General features: G+C 40.2%; 2 protein-coding genes across 15 annotated transcripts in view; one reads left to right on the top strand and one right to left on the bottom strand.

The window, feature by feature from the left end:
• The window catches only part of LOC139754214 (uncharacterized), a 436,361-nt gene extending 422,142 nt beyond the window's left edge, over positions 1-14,219 (top strand). For 8 of the 10 annotated variants that reach the window (XM_071671468.1, XM_071671476.1, XM_071671466.1 and 5 more), the window contains one exon: positions 12,048-14,219. The gene's annotated coding sequence lies outside the window, so the exon portion shown is untranslated. Of the gene's footprint in view, positions 1-9,004 lie in introns of all 10 variants that reach the window. The other 2 variants (XM_071671474.1, XM_071671472.1) reach the window with 2 other exon arrangements.
• A 332-nt stretch (positions 14,220-14,551) lies between these two features.
• LOC139754216 (vacuolar protein sorting-associated protein 37B-like) overlaps positions 14,552-19,166 on the bottom strand; it is a 61,171-nt gene continuing 56,556 nt past the window's right edge. For all 5 annotated transcript variants that reach the window (XM_071671489.1, XM_071671490.1, XM_071671492.1 and 2 more), the window contains exon 6: positions 14,552-16,224. In XM_071671489.1, the coding sequence (XP_071527590.1) occupies positions 15,964-16,224 (261 nt within the window). In that variant the 3' untranslated portion in view covers positions 14,552-15,963. The remainder of the gene's footprint in view (positions 16,225-19,166) is intronic.

The raw sequence follows: 19,166 nt of genomic DNA, 5'->3' as shown, positions 1-19,166 counted from the left end.
GCCTTCACCAGATCCATAAATGCTACATAAAAATCCATTTGCTTTTCTAAGTATTTCTCACATACATTCTTCAAAGCAAACACATGATCCACACATCATCTACCACTTCTGAAACCACACTGCTCTTCCCCAATCTGATGCTCTGTACATGCCTTCACCCTCTCAATCAATACCCTCCCATATAATTTCCCAGGAATACTCAACAAACTTATACCTCTGTAATTTGAGCACTCACCTTTACCCCCTTTGCCTTTGTACAGTGGCACTATGCAAGCATTCCGCCAATCCTCAGGCACCTCACCATGAGTCATACATACATTAAATAACCTTACCAACCATTCAACAATACAGTCACCCCCTTTTTTAAGAAATTCCACTGCAATACCATTCAAATCCGCTGCCTTGCTGACTTTCATCTTCCGCAAAGCTTTTACTACCTCTTCTCTGTTTACCAAATCATTTTCCCTAACCTCCCAAAACACTTGCCTCTCATGATCTTTCTTCTCATGCCCAGGTGCATATGGACCAATAATCACCCATCTCTCTCCTTCAACTTTCAGTTTTACCCATATCAATCTAGACTTTACTTTCATACACTTTATCACATACTCCCACCACTCCTGTTTCAGTAGTGCTACTCCATCCCTTGCTCTTGTCCTCTCACTAACCCCTGACTTTACCCCCAAGACATTCCCAAACCACTCTTCTCCTTTACCCTTGAGCTTCATTTCACTCAGAGCCAAAACATCCAGGTTCCTTTCCTCAAACATACTACCTATCTCTCCTTTTTTCTCATCTTGGTTACATCCACACACATTTAGACACCCCAATCTGAGCCTTCGAGGAGGATGAGCACTCCCTGCGTGACTCCTTCTTCTGTTTCCCCTTTTAGAAAGTTAAAATACAAGGAGGGGAGGGAAGTATTCTTTCTCCCCTATCCCACACATATATATATTCATATATACATATTCATATATATTGGAAAGGATCACAGTTTTGCACATGATCAAGTACATTCCTATGAGTCCATGGGGAAAATGAAACCTGATAAGTTCCCAAGTGCACTTTCATATAATAATCACATCATCAGGGGAGACATGAGAGAAATATAACAATCAGTTGATATACAACGAAGAGACGTAGCTAGAACGCCATTTGGTAAACATGCGATTGTCCAAGACAGACAACGAACATATCATAAACTTATTATGTGGACAAGAGGGTGAATTGTTTACAAATTTTATCAACAATAAAGTTATCCAATTTGTATAGACCATCACTAATATTAAGAGTAAAATTCTTTGTGTCTTTAATAATAGAAGATTAAATGATATTTTTCGTAGTACTGGAGTTGAGAGTTAATAACTCCAGTCAATACAATGATCATAGTTTTTAACGTGTTTAAACAAAGCATTTGATTCTTGTCCCGTTCTTATACTACCGGTCTGCCCAACATAAAACTTATCATAATTTCTACATGGCACTTTATAGATGCAGCCAGGAGAATTTTCTTGTGAGTTCCTGATTAAGATATTCTTTACAGTATTATTGTTCCTGAAGGCAACATTTACATTAAAGATTTAAGCAACATGGGAAGTAAAATTATTATTAAAAGGGAGAACTAAAAGATTCTTGATGTCAGTGGGAGGTTTGGGCTTAACTCTATAAAATGATTTCTTTGCAAACTTAAGGGATTTATCAATGAAAGATTTAGGGTACTTTAACTTGGATCCAATAGAATATATCTTCTCAAACTCATCATCAATATACTTTAGACTGCAAGTACATAATGCCCTAAGGAACACAGATTGAAATGATGATAATTTAACTCTATAATGTTGAGATGAGTAATAATGGATATATGAGCATACATGTTTAGGTTTTCTGTATATGCTAAACTTGTTTCCTTCCCTATGGATCATGCAATCTAAAAATGGTAACACCATTCTTTTCATTTTCTATAGTAAATTTGATGGAAGGTACAAAATTGTGAATGAGAGAAATATTTGTAAGTTTTCAGTTGTTGGCCAAACGCAAAGAACATCATCGACATACCACGTGGACTCGGGAATATGAGTACAGACCACCAGATTGGGTAGGAGCAATGTGGTTTCAGAAGTGGTAGAAGATGTGTGGATCAGGTGTTTGCTTTGAAGAATTATGTGAGAAATACTTAGAAAAGCATATGGATTTGTATGTAGCATTCATGGATCTGGAGAAGGCATATGAGAGAGTTGATAGAGATGCTCTGTGGAAGTTATTAAGAGTATATGGTGTGGGAGGTAAGTTGGTAGAAGCAGTACACATGCCTTACATCCTCGATAAAAACTTTTCACCGCTTCTAGCAACTTGTCTTACACACCATATACTCTTAATCTTACACAGAGCATCTCTATCAACTCTCTCATATGCCTTCTCCAGATATATAAATTCTACATACAAATCCATTTGCTTTTCTAAGTATTTCTCACATACATTCTTCAAAGCAAACATATGATCCACACATTCTTTACCACTTCTGAAACCACACTGCTCTTCCCTAATCTGATGCTCTGCACATGCCTTCACCCTCTCAATCAATACCCTCCCATATAATTTCCCAGGAATACTCAACAAACTTATACCTCAGTAATTTGAACACTCACCTTTATCCCCTTTGCCTTTGTACAATGGCACTATGCATGCATTCCGCCAATCCTCAGGTACTTCACCATGAACCATGCATACATTGAATATCCTCACCAACCAGTCAACCCCCTTTTTTAATAAATTCCAGTGCAATACCATCCAAACCCGCCGCCTTGCCAGCTTTCACCTTCCGCAAAGTTTTCACTACCTCTTCCCCCTGACCCCTCTCACTTCGCACACCACCTCAACCAAAACACCCTTTATCTGCCACTCTTATCATCAGACACATTCAACAAACCTTCAAAATACTCACTCCATCTCGTCACATCACCACTACTTGTTATTACCTCCCCATTAGCCCCCTTCAACTGATGTTCCCATTTGTTCTCATGTCTTAGGCACTATTTACCTCCTCCCAAAACATCTTTTTATCCTCCCTAAAATTTAATGATACATTTGCCCTCTTTTTCACCTGCCTTTTTTTTTTTCCTTTTTTTTTTTTTCATACATCTCCCAGACTTATTCATATATAAACATGTACATATTCATACTTTCTGACCTTGTCCATTCTCGTCGCCACCGTGCCACACATGAAATGGCACCCCCCTCCCCCCCCACGTGTGCCAGGTAGCGCTAGGAAGACAACAAAAGCCACATTCATTTACACAACGTGCTGTCAGTGGATTGAACCAGGGGTAAACCATGGAAAGTTTTGTGGGGCCTGGATGTGGAAAGGGGGCTGTGGTTTCAGTGCATTACACATGACAGCTGGAGACTGAGTGTGAATGAATGTGGCCTTTTTTTTTTTGTGCGTGTGTGTGTTTTCCTAGTGCTACCTCAAGGGGCGAGGGGGGGGGGATGCTATTCCATCTGTGGTGGGGTGGTGACAGGAATGGATGAAGGCAGCAAGTATGAATATATACGTGTATATATGTATGTATACGTTGAAATGTATAGGTATGTGTTTGTGCATGTATGTATATACATGTGTATGTGGGTGGGTTGGACCATTCTTTCGTCTGTTTCCTTGCACTACCTCACTAACGCAGGAGACAGCATCTAAGCATTATAAATAAAATATGTTTATTATGGGGGGTGGGGGAGGGGGCGAAAATTCTGGGAGCCTTGAAGAATGTGTGGAAGTCGAGAACATCTCGGAAAGCAAAAATGGGTATGTTTGAAGGAATAGTGGTTCCAACAATGTTGTATGGTTGCGAGGCGTGGGCTATGGATAGAGTTGTGCGCAGGAGGATGGATGTGCTGGAAATGAGATGTTTGAGGACAATGTGTGGTGTGAGGTGGTTTGATCGAGTAAGTAACGTAAGGGTAAGAGAGATGTGTGGAAATAAAAAGAGCGTGGTTGAGAGAGCAGAAGAGGGTGTTTTGAAATGGTTCGGGCACATGGAGAGAATGAGTGAGGAAAGATTGACCAAGAGAATATATGTGTCGGAGGTGGAGGGAACGAGGAGAAGAGGGAGACCAAATTGGAGGTGGAAAGATGGAGTGAAAAAGATTTTGTGTGATCGGGGCCTGAACATGCAGGAGGGTGAAAGGAGGGCAAGGAATAGAGTGAATTGGAGCGATGTGGTATACCGGGGTTGACGTGCTGTCAGTGGATTGAATCAAGGCATGTGAAGCGACTGGGGTAAACCATGGAAAGCTGTGTAGGTATGTATATTTGCGTGTGTGGACGTATGTATATACATGTGTATGGGGGTGGGTTGGGCCATTTCTTTCGTCTGTTTCCTTGCGCTACCTCGCAAACGCGGGAGACAGCGACAAAGCAAAAAAAAAAAAAAAAAAAAAATGTTTATTATACTTTGTCGCTGTATCCCGCGTTGGTGAGGTAGCGCAAGGAAACAAACAAAAGAATGGTCTAACCCACCCACATACATGTCCACATGCACATATACATACCTATACATCTCAACATATACATATATATATACACACAGAGACATATACATATATACACATGTACATAATTCATACTGTTTGCCCTTATTCATTCCCATCACCACCCCGCCACACATGAAATGACAACCCCCTTCCCCTGCATGTGCGCGAGGTAGCGCTAGGAAAAGACAACAAAGGCCACATTCGTTCACACTCAGTCTCTAGCTGTCATGTATAATGCACCGAAACCACAGCTACCTTTCCACATCCAGGCCCCACAAAACTTTCCATGGTTTACCCCAGACACTTCACATGCCCTGGTTCAATCCATTGACAGCATGTTGACCCCAGTATACCACATCGTTCCAATTCACTCTGTTCCTTGCAACCTTTCACCCTCCTGCATGTTCAGGCTCCAATCACTCAAAATCTTTTTCACTCCATCTTTCCACCTTCAATTTGGTCTCCCACTTCTCATTCCCACCACATCTGGCACATATATCCTCTTTGTCAATCTTTCCTCCCTCATGCTTTCCATGTTACCAAACCATTTCAAAACACCCTCTTCTGCTCTCTCAACCACTCTCTTTCTATAACCACTCATCTCTCTTACCCTTTCATTACTTACTCGATCAAACCACCTCACACCACATATTGTCCTCAAACATCTCATTTCCAGCACATCCACCCTCCTCCACACAACTCTACAGCCCATGCCTCGCAACCATATAACATTGTAGGAACCACTACTCCTTCAAACATACCCATTTTTGCTTTCCAAGATAACATTCTCGACTTCCATACATTTTTCAACGCTCCTAGAACTTTCGCCCCCTCCCCCACCCTATGATTCACTTCCACTTCCATGGTTCCATCCGCTGCCAAATCCACTCCCACATATCTAAAACACTTCACTTCCTCCAGTTTTTCTCCATTCAAACTTACCTCCCGTTTGACTTGTCCCTCAACCTTGCTCTTATTCACATATACTCTCGGCTTTCTTCTTTCACACACTTTACCAATCTCAGTCACCAGCTTCTGCAGTTTTTCACTCGAATCAGCCAACAGCGCTGTATCATCAGCGAACAACAACTGACTCACTTCCCAAGCTCTCTCATCCACAACACTGCATATTTGTCCCTCTATTCAAAACTCTTGCATTCACCTCCCTAACAACCCCATCCATAAAGAAATTAAACAACCATGGAGACATCACGCACCCCTGCCGCAAACCAACATTCACAGAGAACCAATCGCTTTCCTCTCTTCCTACTCGTACAAATGCCTTACATCCTCGATAAAAACTTTTCACTGCTTCTAACAACATGCCTCCCACACCATATATTCTTAATGCCTTCCACAGAGCATTTCTATCAACTCTATCATATGCCTTCTCCAGATCCATAAATGCTACATACAAATCAATTTGCTTTTCTAAGTATTTCTCACATACATTCTTCAAAGCAAACACCTGATCCACACACCCTGTACCACTTCTAAAGCCACACTGCTCTTCCCTAATCTGATGCACTGTGCATGCCTTCACCCTCTCAATCAATACCGTCCTATATAATTTACCAGGGATATTCAACAAACTTATACCTCTGTAATTTGAGGCTCACTTTTATCCCCTTTGCCTTTGTACAATGGCACTATGCAAGCATTCTGCCAATGCTCAGCCACCTCACCATGAGTCATACATACATAAAATAACCTTACCAACCAGTCAACAATACAGTCACACCCTTTTTTAATAAATTCCACTGCAATACCATCCAAACCCGCTGCCTTGCCGGCTTTCATCTTCCGCAAAGCTTTTACTACCTCTTCTCTGTTTACTAAATCATTCTCCCTAACCCTCTCAATTTGCATACCACCTAGACCAAAACACCCTATATCTGCCACTTTATCATCAAATACATTCAACAAACCTTCAAAATACTCACTCCATCTCCTTCTCACATCACCACTACTTGTTATCGCCCCCCCATTAGTCCCCTTCACTGATGTTCCCATTTGTTCCATTGTCTTACGCACTTTATTTGCCTCCTTCCAAAACATCTTTTTTATTTTTATTTTTTTTATTTTGCTTTGTCGCTGTCTCCCGCGTTTGCGAGGTAGCACAAGGAAACAGACGAAAGAAATGGCCCAACCCACCCCCATACACAATGTATACACACACACACGTCCACACACGCAAATATACATACCTATACATCTCATTGTACACATATATATATACATACACAGACACATCCATATATACCCATGCACACAATTCACACTGTCTGCCCCCATTCACTCCCATCGCCACCTCGCCACACATGGAATACGTTCCCCCTCCCCCCTCATGTGTGCGAGGTAGCACTAGGAAAAGACAACAAAGGCCCCATTCGTTCACACTCAGTCTCTAGCTGCCACGCAATAATGCCCGAAACCACAGCTCCCTTTCCACATCCAGGCCCCACACAACTTTCCATGGTTTACCCCAGACGCTTCACATGCCCTGATTCAATCCACTGACAGCACGTCAACCCTGGTATACCACATCGATCCAATTCACTCTATTCCTTGCCCTCCTTTCACCCTCCTGCATGTTCAGGCCCCGATCACACAAAATCTTTTTCACTCCATCTTTCCACCTCCAATTTGGTCTCCCACTTCTCCTCGTTCCCTCCACCTCCGACACATATATCCTCTTGGTCAATCTTTCCTCACTCATTCTCTCCATGTGCCCAAACCATTTCAAAACACCCTCTTCTGCTCTCTCAACCATGCTCTTTTTATTTCAATACATCTCTCTTACCCTTACATTACTTACTTGATCAAACCACCTCACACCACACATTGTCCTCAAACATCTCATTTCCAGCACATCCACCCTCCTGCGCACAACTCTATCCATAGCCCACACCTCGCAACCATACAACATTGTTAGAACCACTATTCCTTCAAACATACCTATTTTTGCTTTCAGAGATAATGTTCTCGACTTCCACACATTCTTCAAGGCTCCCAGGATTTTCGCCCCCTCCCCCACCCTATGATTCACTTCCGCTTCCATGGTTCCATCCGCTGCCAGATCCACTCCCAGATATCTAAAACACTTTACTTTCCAGTATTTCTCCATTCAAACTTACCTCCCAATTGGCTTGACCCTCAACCCTACTGTACCTAATAACCTTGCTCTTATTCACATTTACTCTTAACTTTCTTCTTTCACACACTTTACCAAACTCTTTTTACTCTCCCTAAAATTTAATGATACTCTCTCACCCCAACTTAAGTAATGTTCCCATTTGTTCCCTTGTCTTATGCACTTTATTTCCCTCCTTCCAAAACATCTTTTTATTCTCCCTAAAATTTAATGATACTCTCTCACCCCAACTTAAGTAATGAAAGGGTAAGAGAGATGTTGGATAGTGAAAAGCGTGTGGTTGAGAGAGCAGAAGAGGGTGTGTTGAAGTGGTTCAGACACATGAAGAGAATGAGTGAGGAAAGATTGACAAAGAAGATATATGTGTCAGAAGTGGAAGGAAGAAGAAGCAGGAGACCAGATTGGAGGTGGAAGGATGGAGTGAAAAAGATTTTGAGTGATCAGGGCCTGAACATACAGGAGGGTGAAAGGTGCGCAAATAGAGTGAATTAGAATGATGTAGTATACCCGGGTCAACGTGCTGTTATTGGATTGAACCAGGGCTTGTGAAGCATCTGGGGTAAACCATGGAAAGGTCTGTGGGGCCTGGATGTGGAAAGGGAGCTATGGTTTCGGCACATTACACATGACAGCTAGAGACTGAGTGTGAACGACTGTGGCCTTTTTTTTTTTTTTTTTTTTTTTTTTTTTTTTTTTTTCCCTGGTGCTGCTGCCTAGCTGGAGGGGGGGGGGATGTTATTTCATGTGTGGCGGGGTGGAGACGGGAATGGATAAACTGGCAATGGTGATGCCAGTGGGGAAAAAATTAAGTTTTTTTGGTGCCTGATTCTAGGTATATTCATGCCACTGAAGACTATGATCTTCATTTCCTTCTAGCAGCTTTTGCTCTGTATTTGTAGAGAGTACACATTCATGGAACAGATAAAATCCATTTCTGATTTAATGAAAAGGGCATACTTAAGCTATTTCAAAATACAATTAGGGGACCAAGATAAGACATGGGCTTCACACATTTTTTGTAATTGTAGAGCCTTTGCCTGACAGAGATAAGATAATTTTACCACCACTGCACATCACATTAGGTTTAATGAAAAAGTTTGTGAAGGCTTTGAACAAAGAAGGGGACTGTTTTGACTATATATATGCAGAAAATTTCCAGCGCTGAGCATGGAGAAGCTGAAGGCAGGTATTTTCGACAGGCCATAAATCAGGGAACTCAAGAAAGACACATTTCCAACATTCAATGAACAATGCTGAGCCAGACGCATGGCCTTCATTCACTCTGGTTGCAAGGATTTAGCATCAAAGTCATTACCTCCACAGACACTTGGATCATTTCCCAGACAACCTTGGTGAACTAAGTGAGGAACAGGGTGAATGATTCCATTAAGGTTTAAAACCATGGAAGATACCAGGGTGACTGGGACACCCATATGATGGCAGATTACTGCTGGACCATTCAGCGTCTTTGAAGTGCAACTTTTATGAGATGTGTGAGTAAATGAATGTTGTATCATTGAAATATAACTATGCTTGTTTCACCATTATCTGATTCTGTGGATGCAATTTAATCAAATTCTTATTGAATGAAGCCATTTCTTTTATCAAAAAAGCAACAATAATGATTTGTAGTCATCAATGCTTGTGCCTGATCGGTTGTATGCATAGCAATTCGGGGTATATCATATTTTGGTAAACAGAGCTGATATAGGAAAACTAATGGCATATTTAGAATTAGTGATCAAAAATTTACCTAAAAAGTTTAATATCTCAGGCACCAAATTCTGTGTTCCCCTATTCATGATAGAGCAGAGATCAAGGAAAGGAACAATAGTGAAGCATTAATCAGTGCAACTTCATATTCACGATTTGATTATGGAACATCTGTACTATAGTATTTTATTTTGTTTAGTATGTTCAGTTTTATCTGGTATAATAATCATTAGTCTTAATAATGAAACCCCCCATCCTCCATTATGTACATTGATTTACAAGTCCTTTTTCAAGAATGTAACTCGCATAAATCGAGAGGTTCCTGCAGGTTTCCTTTAAAATTTTGGCTTTAGTATTTTTCATGATTAGGCTTTGGGGTTAAAATTACGTTTTATATATGATTAATAATGCAAATGAGTGGATGTATAAAAGAAAGAGGCAGGAGGTCAAGAGAAAGGTGCAAGAGGTGAAAAAGAGGGCAAATGAGAGTTGGGGTGAGAGAGTATCATTAAATTTTAGGGAAAATAAAAAGATGTTTTGGAAGGAGGTAAATAAAGTGCGTAAGACAAGGGAACAAATGGGAACTTCAGTGAAGGGGGCAAATGGGGAGGTGATAACAAGTAGTGGTGATGTGAGAAGGAGATGGAGTGAGTATTTTGGAGGTTTGTTGAATGTGTTTGATGATAGAGTGGCAGATATAGGGTGTTTTGGTCGAGGTGGTGTGCAAAGTGAGAGGGTTAGGGAAAATGATTTGGTAAACAGAGAGGAGGTAATAAAAGCTTTGCGGAAGATGAAAGCCGGCAAGGCAGCGGGTTTGGATGGTATTGCAGTGGAATTTATTAAAAAAGGGGGTGACCGTATTGTTGACTGGTTGGTAAGGTTATTTAATGTATGTATGACTCATGGTGAGGTGCCTGAGGATTGGCGGAATGCTTGCGTAGTGCCATTATACAAAGGCAAAGGGGATAAGAGTGAGTGCTCAAATTACAGAGGTATAAGTTTGTTGAGTATTCCTGGGAAATTATATGGGAGGGTATTGATTGAGGGGGTGAAGGCATGTACAGAGTATCAGATTGGCGAAGAGCAGTGTGGTTTCAGAAGTGGTAGAGGACGTGTGGATCAGGTGTTTCCTTTGAAGAATGTATGTGAGAAATACTTAGAAAAGCAAATGGATTTGTATGTAGCATTTATGGATCTGGAGAAGGCATATGATAGAGATGCTTGGTGGAAGGTATTAAGAATATATGGAGTGAGAGGCAAGTTGTTAGAAACAGTGAAAAGTTTTTATAGAGGATGTGTACGTGTAGGAAGAGAGGAAAGTGATTGGTTCTCAGCGAATGTAGGTTTGCGGCAGGGGTGTGTGATGTCTCCATGGTTGTTTAATTTGTTTATGGATGGGGTTGTTAGGGAGGTGAATGCAAGAGTTTTGGAAAGAGGGGCAAGTATGCAGTCTGTTGTGGATGAGAGCTTGGGAAGTGAGTCAGGTTGTTGTTCGCTGATGATACAGCACTGGTGGCTGATTCATGTGAGAAACTGCAGAAGCTGGTGACTGAGTTTGGTAAAGTGTGTAAAAGAAGAAAGTTGAGAGTAAATGTGAATGAGCGAGGTTATTAGGTACAGTAGGGTTGAGGGTCAAGTCAGTTGGGAGGTAAGTTTGAATGGAGAAAAACTGGAGGAAGTGAAGTGTTTTAGATATTTGGGAGTGGATTTGGCAGCGGAAGTGAATCATAGGGTGGGGGAGGGGACAAAAATTCTGTGAGCATTGAAGAATTTGTGGAAGTCGAGAACATTATCTCGGAAAGCAAAAATGGGTATGTTTAAAGGAATAGTGGTTCCAACAATGTTGTATGGTTGTGAGGCATGGGCAGAGTTGTGCAGAGGAGGGTGGATGTGCTGGAAATGAGATGTTTGAGGACAATATTAGGTGTGAGATGGTTTGATCGAGTAAGTAATAATAGGGTAAGAGAGTTGTGTGGTAATAAAAAGAGTGTGGTTGAGAGAGCAGAAGAGGGTGTTTTGAAATGGTTTGGTCACATGGAGAGAATGAGTGTGGAAAGATTGACAAAGAGGATATATGTGTCAGAGGTGGAGGGAGCGAGGAGAAGTGGGAGACCAAATTGGAGGTGGAAAGATGGAGTGAAAAGATTTTGTGATCGGGGCCTGAACATGCAGGAGGGTGAAAGGCGTGCAAGGAATAGAGTGAATTGGAATGATGTGGTATACCGGGGTCGACGTCCTGTCAATGGAGTGAACCAGGGCACGTGAAGCGTCTGGGGTAAACCATGGAAAGTTCTATGGGGCCTGTGGTTTCGGTGCATTATTACATGACAGCTAGAGACTGAGTGTGAATGAATGGGGGCTTTGTTGTCTTTTCCTAGCACTACCTCGCACACATGGGGGGGAGGGGGTTGTTATTCCATGTGTGGCGAGGTGGAGATGGGAGTTAATAAAGGCAGACAGTATGAATTATGTACATGTGTATATATGTGTCTGTGTGTATATATATATATATGTATACATTGAAATGTATATACATGTGGATGTGAGTAGGTGGGGCCATTCTTTCGTCTGTTTCCTTGCGCTGCTTCGCTAACGCGGGGGACAGCGACAAAGCAAAATAATAAATAAATAAATATGATTTAATATATTTCAGGGAGCTGAGGATTGTATGCAAGTGACCGCAGCCTTTCTTCTTCAGTTCCTGGTGCTACCTTGCTAATATGGTCAATGATTATGAAAAAAATTTCACATAGCCCTCAAGTATTACATAATTATTAAAGCTTATTATTTTAAATGATTTTCATGAAACAGTTTTTGGCCTTTTTCTTAAAAAAATAGATGTGCTTTCCATGTTATGTATTCTGCTGAATAAGATTCTGGGGTCGAAGTGTTACCAAGAACCATTACATACAAAAATAATTATGGATTTCATTCGTGTATTTCTTAATGTCTTCAGATTATTTGCTGTATGTCATCTTAAGAACGAACATTTTAGTTGGTTAAAAAACTTTATGCTCCATTAATAAGGTTCTTGGTCTTTGAATATTTGCTGCAAAATCTCTTGCATTACTAGGAAATGTGGTTTTAGATAGGTGTATGCTTGGTGGAGTAGTGTTTAAGACTGAGCTTGGAAGGCAGTCAAGTGTTTGCTAAGTAATTCCACTGTGTATATATTTTGCCTGCATTTTTGTTAGGGTGGGTAGATCTGTAAGGTTGGGGTAAGCAGTTATTGATGTACTATTTTGGGTATGAGGGGGACTAGTGATGATGCAGAGAACTGAATGAGGTGCATTAAAGAGGAACTTTGCTTCATAGTGTAAGTGTTGTGTTTATGGTTGGTAGACAACCATTGAATACATTTTATTTTTCTTTACTTGTGACATAGCACTAGGAATAGATTTGAAACTTCCAAGAAAAAAAATATTATCTGCTTGCAAACTTTAGGTTAGTTTCTTTGCAATACAGAGATAGGAAGAATTACATTATGTATATCATATCTTCAATTCTGAATCCTATTGTTTTAGAAATTTATATTTGCACACAATATGAATTAAGATACACACCTATATGTACATATAAATCTTTTCCCTCTAAGGCTCAGTCATCTGTTCTTGATGCTACCTCAACAATGTGGGCAATGGTGAATATATAAGTAAAAATATTTGTATGTATACAAGTGGATGGGTCTTTCTTCATCTGTTTCCTGGTGTTACCTTACTAATGCAGGAAAGTGATTAATATATATATATATATATATATGGATCCCTGGGGATAGGGGATTAAGAATACTTCCCACGTATTCCCTGCGTGTCGTAGAAGGCGACTAAAAGGGGAGGGAGCGGGGGGCTGGAAATCCTCCCCTCTCGTTTTTTTTTTTTTTCCAAAAGAAGGAACAGAGAATTGGGCCAGGTGAGGGTATTCCCTCAAAGGCCCAGTCCTCTGTTCTTAATGCTACCTCGCTAACGCGGGAAATGGCGAATAGTTTAAAAGAAAAGAAAGAAAATATATATATATATATATAGAGTGTGTGTGTGTATTTGTATCTAGCCAGGAGATCTCTCAAATGTTTCATTATTGGTCAATAATTCAGCATTTATCAGTTTCTTAACTTCTCTAATGATTCTAACATGTTGCTGAGGTAAATTACCAATAAGCTGGACAAAGTTCATCTTGTGGTAGAACCAACCTCAAGTAGAAACCAGCAGTATAATCCTCCTCATATATACAGTAACAGAACATTTTATGTTGTTACTGTATACATAAGAATTCCACTACTGGTTTCTACTCAATTTTGGTTCTACCCCTCCGTGCAATGAACTCTGGCCAGCTTATTGGAATCCACCTCAGCAGTATAAGAGAATCACTAGACAAGTTGAAAACGTTAGTAACAAGCTGTTGAATGCTGAATTTGCAGTCTTGGTCTATATATATATATATATATATATATATATATATATATATATATATATATATATATTTATTTTGTTCAAAAGATGTACATAGTGATGCACTGTTAAAGTAAACTTGAGAAACGGTGATAAAAATCTAACTATAGTTTTATATATATATATATACATACATATAAAGTACTGCATAAAAATGTTTTAATGAATTCTGCATCTCTTTACAATTCACTTATCTTTTGAAGGTTTTTGTTGTGGCTATTTGAAAGTGAAAGTAACTTATTTCTTTGAAAAAGTAGTCCTACAGCTGGTTCATATTCTGAAGTGTGTACAAATACTACTATACTTTGTAAAAAGAAAAGTTTAGGTTTTTATTCTTCCATAATTTTTTTTTTTTTAGCTTGTAATAAAAAAAATCCTGTTTCAGCATATTCATTTTCCTTTTCATCCATTCAATTTAAGTCCTGTATAGTAAACATAGAGGGCATGTGAAACATCAAGGGTAACCCAGGGAAAGGTCTGTGGGGCCTGTATAGATAGGGAGCTGTGGTTTTGCATAATTACACGACAGCTCGAGAATGTAAGCAGGCAAATGAGGCCTTTCTTCATCTGTTCCTAGCACTACCTTGCTAATGTAGGAAATGGCAATGCAAGTGATCAGATGAGACCTTTCTTTATCTGTTCCTGGCACTACCTCACTAATGCAGGAAATGGTTATCAAGTATAAAAGAAAAAAGGATATGTAAAAATAATGGAACACACATTTTTGGTAATTATAACATGATTGCATTGAGAGATCCATAAGGAAGGATGCATTATATGCCTGGCAGTGTTGCAGCCTGAACTATCTATCTATCTACATCTCTGATGCCCTTTTTCTTTGGAAACTCCCTCAAGGCAATGGCCAAGGCAAGTCTCTATAACATGAACTCCAGCCTGACCATTTACAGTATTTATTTGATAATTTCACTTGTGAAAGTAATTAACATATAACTCTGTGTACCATTGTTTTCAGAAAAAAAAAGCTTTTGAATGATACACACCAAATCAACATTTTTTTTTCAATGAAGATTTTGTCACAGTGAATATCTATTGTGCCTACAGCTACAATACCTAGGCAGCTTCATGACAATAGTAAGTTCGACTGCATGATAAACAAACCTAATGGCATGACTATGGCAATGTATAAACAAAAACTGAAAAACATTAAACCTTACCCTCCTGCAACAGTAGTCTCTTCTATAGGGCTTCCATAAGACAGCCAACCAATGGAACTACAGGTTACAAGGATGGTGATATGTGTGCGTAGGAGTTTCTGTTGGGAGCATGAATGGCAATTAAATATTTCATCATATTTGATTGCCATTTCCTGCATTACTGAGGTAGCCCCAGGAACAATAAGAAAAGCCACATCCAAGTGAGAGAAGCATACACACATCACCTGTGGTAGTGAGGCATACACACAACATTGCAACACATTACCTGTGGTCGTGAGTGAGGCAGGAGTCTCGTAAAGACAGAAGGGACTTCTCAAGCAGGGAGTAATATATCATTTTCATATCTATCATATTTTTGCATACAGAATCTTCCCAATAACAATTGTAAGTCATCACATTTGCTATAAAGTAAACTGCCTCATGACATCCTAGAACCAAGATATTATTTCAAAGGTAACAGAAAAATGTGCAGCACAGGATGGTGGCACAAAGCTCTACCTGAACACTTACATGATAATATGTATAATGTCTCTTAAAACCTTTTAGGCTTGTCCTGTATAAGATCTATCTGGCTTATCTTCATAGTTAGTGCAACTTTTCTTTTACTAAAGCTGGAATCTTTACAGCAAATATACAAAGTGTAGTGATATTTCTCAGCTATATAACAGCAGCTTTAAAATTCAAACAAGGATTACCGAGCCAATCCACCGACTAATGACATTTTTCTGCTTTAACGTGTTAATTACACAATATGCATGATTCTAACATACTTAACAAAACAGAAAATCACTAAAAGTACCTGAAGCAAAAGGATTTTAAGCCTCTCATATATCTGAATCATTATTAGCAGTTAGTATGATTCTTAGATTCATAGTAATGACTACATTCCATGTGCCATCATGAACTTATAAAAATCATTAATCTTATCCTAACAGCTATGTTCACTAAATTACAGATACCCTGGCATGGGCATATTCATGGGCTGTGTGGGATATGGTGAAGACCATTGATTGGCTGCATAACCAACACCTCCACCAGCTGAAGGCTGGGCGGCATATGGCGAGCTATGTGTGCTACTTTGTTGGCTTATGATATCCCCAATCTTTTCTGCTTTAATCCGCCTTAAGTGTGCTGTTTTCCTTTTGGACAGGAATTCAGAGAGAAAATCATCTACATCTTGTTGCTTGTCGAGGAAGGACTGGACAAGATTCTGAAAAAAAAATGGTAATATGACAACAATCACAAGACTGAATGAAAATATGAGACAAGTTAAATAGTAATTATAAGCAAAGAGCAAAACCTAAAACACATTATCTATCAAAAGATTATAATTTTTTGATATAACAACAATCTAGAAAAGTTTGGGAAATGTCCTAGATATATTAACTTGGAGGTTATCAAACAGCTGAGAAAGTAATCTGATTATTATGCACCACAATGTCCATACTTTCTGTACCACAAATCCCAAATTCTTAATTTTCTTTCCACCTCTCTAGTCAAATATTCCTAAGTCAGCTTTCTCCCTCAGACTGCACATACTACCTCAACCTTCTCTTGCTGTCCCTTGAACAATCATCCTGCCTCACACCACACATCCCTAAGCACTTCATTTACATGTTCACTTCCTTTCTTCTGCATGCAAGTCCCAAAACTCACATCCATACAACATTACTGGGACTACTATACCTTTTAAACATACCAATCTTTGCCCTACCAGACAATGACCTCTCCTTCCACACACTCCTAAATACATCCAGGATCTTAGTCCCTCTTCCACCATTAACTCACTTTAGCCTCAAGAGTTTTCTCCACTGCCACATCCAATATCAGGTACCTTAAGCACTCCACTCCCTCAAAAAGAAGAGACGAGGGTAGATGTGTTGGAAGGTTGGAAATAAAATTACCATGGACAATATATAGTGTGAGGCAGGCTAATTATTTTAAGGACATCAAGTGATAGTTTTAGTAGAAAGTGTAGTTTACTAGAGAAGGCTAACTGGAGCGTGCTGAAATGATTGGGATATATGGAGAGGATGAGCAAAATTACACTGATTAAAAAGATCTATGTGTCAAAAGTAGAGATGAAAGGAAAGCTCTGGGGTATTAGGACCTGAACATTCAGGGGGACACAAAACATAATGAATTACACCAGAGTACTATATGACAGATTAAGTGCTGTTGATGTGCTGACCAAGGGCATATGAAGTGGTCAAGGAAAACCTTGGAAAAATATGCGGATGGAAGGATCTGGCATGACAATTAAAGAGCAGATGTGCAATTTTGATGCCAACTTTGCTGAGATGAAATGGGCTACTGGGTAATAAAAATAAAAGCAAGGTTATTTGGTACAGTAGGGTTGAGGGACAAGTCAACTGGGAGGTAAGTTTGTAAGGAGAAAAACTGGAGGAAGTGAAGTGTTTTAGATATCTGGGAGTGGATTTGGCAGCGGATAGAACCATGGAAGCGGAAGTGAATCATAGGGTGGGGGAAGGGGCGAAAGTTCTGGGAGCGTTGAAGAATGTGTGGAAGTCAAGAACATTATCTCAGAAAGCAAAAATGGGTGTGTTTGAAGGAATAGTGGTTCCAACAACGTTATATGGTTGTGAGGCGTGGGCTATGGATAGAGTTGTGCGGAGGAGGGTGGATGTGCTGAAAATGAGATGTATGAGGACAATATGTGGTGTGAGGTGGTTTGATCGGGTAAGTAATAATATGGAAAGAGAGATGTGTGGTAATAAAAAGTGTGGTTGAGAGAGCAGAAGAGGGTGTTTTGAAATGGTTTGGTCACATGGAGAGAATGAGAGAGAAAAGATTGACCAAGAGGATATATGTGTCAGAGGTAGAGGGAACGAGAAGTGGGAGACCAAACTGGAGGTGGAAAGATGGAGTGAAAAAGATTTTGAGTGATCGGGGCCTGAACATGCAGGAGGGTGAAAGGCGTGCAAGGAATAGAGCGAACTGGAACGATGTGGTATACCGGGGTCGACATGCTGTCAATGGATTAAACCAGAGCATGTGAAGTGTCTGGGTTAAAACATGGAAAGTTCTGTGGGGCCTGGATGTGGAAAGGGAGCTGTGGTTTTCGGTGCATTATTACATGACAGTTAGAAACTGAGTGTGAACAAATGTGGCCTTTGTTGTCTTTTCCTAGCGCTAACTCGCGCACATGTGGGGGGGGAGGAGGTTGTTATTTCATGTGTGGCGGGGTGGCGATGGGAATGAATAAAAGGCAGACAGTATGAATTATGTACATGTGTATATATGTATGTCTGTGTGTGTATATATATATGTATACATTGAGATGTATTTATATTTTATTTATTTTGCTTTGTCGCTGTCTCCCGCGTTAGCGAGGTAGCGCAAGGAAACAGACGAAAGAATGGCCCAACCCACCTACATACACATGTATATACATACACATCCACACATGCAAATATACACACCTATACATCTCAACGTATACATATATATACACACACAGACATATACATATATACACGTACATAATTCATACTGTCTGCCTTTATTCATTCCCATCGCCACCTCGCCACACATGAAATAACAACCCCCTCCCCCCTCATGTGTGCGAGGTAGCGCTAGGAAAAAACAAAGGCCCCATTCGTTCACACTCAGTCTCTAGCTGTCATGTAATAATGCACCGAAACCACAGCTCCCTTTCCACATCCAGGCCCCACAGAACTTTCCATGGTTTACCCCAGACGCTTCACATGCCCTGGTTCAATCCATTGACAGCACGTCGACCCCGGTATACCACATCGTTCCAATTCACTCTATTCCTTGCACGCCTTTCACCCTCCAGCATGTTCAGACCCCGATCACTCAAAATCTTCTTCACTCCATCTTTGTACCTCCAATTTGGTCTCCCACTTCTCCTCGTTCCCTCCACCTCTGACAAATATATCCTCTTTGTCAATCTTTCCTCACTCATTCTCTCCATGTGACCAAACCATTTCAAAACACCCTCTTCTGCTCTCTCAACCACACTCTTTTTATTACCACACATCTCTCTTACCCTATTATTACTTACTCGATCAAACCACCTCACACCACACATTGTCCTCAAACATCTCATTTCCAGCACATCCACCCTCCCCCGCACAACTCTATCCATAGCCCACGCCTCGCAACCAT

This window comes from Panulirus ornatus, chromosome 16 (genome assembly GCF_036320965.1).
Source record: "Panulirus ornatus isolate Po-2019 chromosome 16, ASM3632096v1, whole genome shotgun sequence".
Classification (NCBI taxonomy): Eukaryota; Metazoa; Arthropoda; class Malacostraca; order Decapoda; family Palinuridae; genus Panulirus; species Panulirus ornatus.
The sequence above is the reverse complement of the archived record's forward strand: the minus strand, read 5'-3'. Positions and strand labels throughout refer to the sequence as shown.